A 1,974-nucleotide genomic window follows, 5' to 3' on the forward strand; every position below is an offset into this window, starting at 1 on the left:
GCGAGGAGTTCGAGCGGAACGTCACGAAGCTGAAGGACGTCATCAGCAAGTACACCAGATGGGAGCGCACCGACAATTTCTACTACTACGGCACGCTCCTGTTGAAGGCCCTCACGGCGTGGGTGCTGATGGAGTGCCTACAGCAGCACTACGAGCTGAAGCTGCTCGCGGACCACTACGACGACTTTGTGGAGGCGATGGAGGAGACGCGGAGCGGACTTGAGGAGGACCTCCGGCGCGACTTGCAGCGGGCGCGGGCGGAGCTGCAGGCCCACCGGCCCGATTTCCGGCCAGTTGTGGAGGCCGTTCGTCGTGAGAAGCGCCGCCTGCTTGATGCGGAGGCGGCCCGGGTGGAGGGGCTGCGTGCGTCCACGATGGACGGCAACGAAGGCAACAACGCCACCGGCATGAGTCGCGTGCCCGGCGAAGGTGCTCTTGCCGCGGGGCTGGGGGAGGCCCTGGGGACAGGCGGGGCGAGGGGCGACGAGCACGCACAGCCGTCCTCCTCCCCTGCGCCGCAGCGGGCGCCGACACAGGAGCGCGCGTCCTTGGTGTCCACGACAGCACATGACCGAGTCAAGGTCCACCACCCGATGGACACGACGCACGAGCAGCTTTATTTGTCTGCCCTGCAGGGGCAGGAGACAGAGCGCGAGATGCGGCGCCTGCAGGAGTCCGCAGCAAGCAGCCGAGCATCGTACAGTGTTGTCGGTGCCCTTTGGAGGAGGATACGCGGAGGTGGTGGTGGTGACAGTGCGCTCGTGACGCCTCTGCAGCAAGAGGACTTTGCTCGTCTTTCATACGCTGCAAGCCCCACGAGCATTGACGCACTGCGCGCTATCCGCCGCATTCTTCTGCCGCGGAGCGAGGACCACATCCAAGTGGTGCGGGAGGAGATGCTGGAGTACAGGCGGCAGAAGGAAGCCAAACTTGTGCACCCCGAGTGAGAAACCCCACTCTTTGTGACTCGTTTCTCACACATTGTCGCGGATATCCTTTTTGTTGTCTCTGACGCACCGACGCCACACATGCGTCCGGCTCCGCGTGAGCCACGAGCTCCGGCGCTCCTTCCCGGCTTATTGGGGTGCGTATTTTGTTTTTGTTTTGTTTTATTTATCTTCTCGCCTTCTCTTTGTTACTTTGTCATTTCGTTTTCGACTGCGCTGGAATAGGAAGAAGTACTGTAGTGTAAACATACGCCGTGGACGACGGTGAGGATGAGGCCCTCCGCAGTGGTAGTGTGCCGCATCGGCAGAGCCAGTCTGGAAGAGACAGCAGCGAGCTCCAGGAGATACTGCGGGGCGCGCCTCTTCTCGTGGAGTTCCGACGCGTTCTTATTCGGGACATGATGGACCGCCTTGGGGAGGCGCGGGATGAGCAGTCCATGACCCTCGGCAACTCCATTGTCTCGCTGCGGGAAGAGATGCGGAAGGAGATGGGCCGCCGCGGCAGTACTGTGGCCGCTGGGGGCGTGGGAGCCGACGGCGGCGGCGGCGGCGGCGGCGGCGAGGTGGAGCGCCGACTGAAGATATTTGACAAAAATTACATGCAGCGCGGTGAGGTTGTCGCGACGCTGCAGGACAAGGCGGACCGTGCCGCCGTGGCACAGAAGGCCGACAAGGTGTTTGTGGGCGAGCTGGAGAAACGACTTTTGGGGCGCATAGCCGATTTGGAGGAGCGCCTGACGATCTACGAGGCGGAGCGCGCGGAGTTTCGCAGCATTCTGCGCTCCGTTGTGGACTTCCACCGGCGCGGCGAAGAGGCGCGCCACCGCGGCAACAGCCACCGCGGCAGAGGCGGCGGCAGCGGCGCCCACCACACGACGGGGGTACTGCCCAACTTTGTGGTGGTCGACGAGGCGGTAGAGCCCCGGCAGGCGCGGGGGCTTCAGTCGTTGGTGGCGTCGGAGCCCCGTGCACCGGGGCACGCACCGGCGTCACGCAGAACGCACAGGCCCGACTCCGCGAGCTCTCC

At 64.0% G+C, this 1,974-nt stretch overlaps 2 protein-coding genes across 2 annotated transcripts in view; both read left to right on the top strand.

Moving 5' to 3' along the window:
- Window positions 1-947, top strand: Tco025E_08402 (uncharacterized protein; the record flags this gene model as incomplete). The annotated part of the gene is made up of 1 exon (XM_029375252.1): window positions 1-947. A coding segment is annotated over one exon (947 nt), but the record flags the coding sequence as incomplete, so codon positions are not given.
- Window positions 948-1,348: 401 nt separating this feature from the next.
- The window catches only part of Tco025E_08403 (uncharacterized protein), a gene marked incomplete at both ends in the record, with an annotated part of 780 nt that continues 154 nt past the window's right edge, over window positions 1,349-1,974 (top strand). Inside the window, one exon of the mRNA XM_029375253.1 lies at window positions 1,349-1,974. This exon is cut by the window's right edge and continues 154 nt beyond it. Within this exon, the coding sequence (XP_029224643.1) occupies window positions 1,349-1,974 (626 nt within the window).

The sequence above is a fragment of the Trypanosoma conorhini genome, assembly GCF_003719485.1.
Source record: "Trypanosoma conorhini strain 025E chromosome Unknown Tco_14.4_contig_00772, whole genome shotgun sequence".
Taxonomy (NCBI): Eukaryota; Euglenozoa; class Kinetoplastea; order Trypanosomatida; family Trypanosomatidae; genus Trypanosoma; species Trypanosoma conorhini.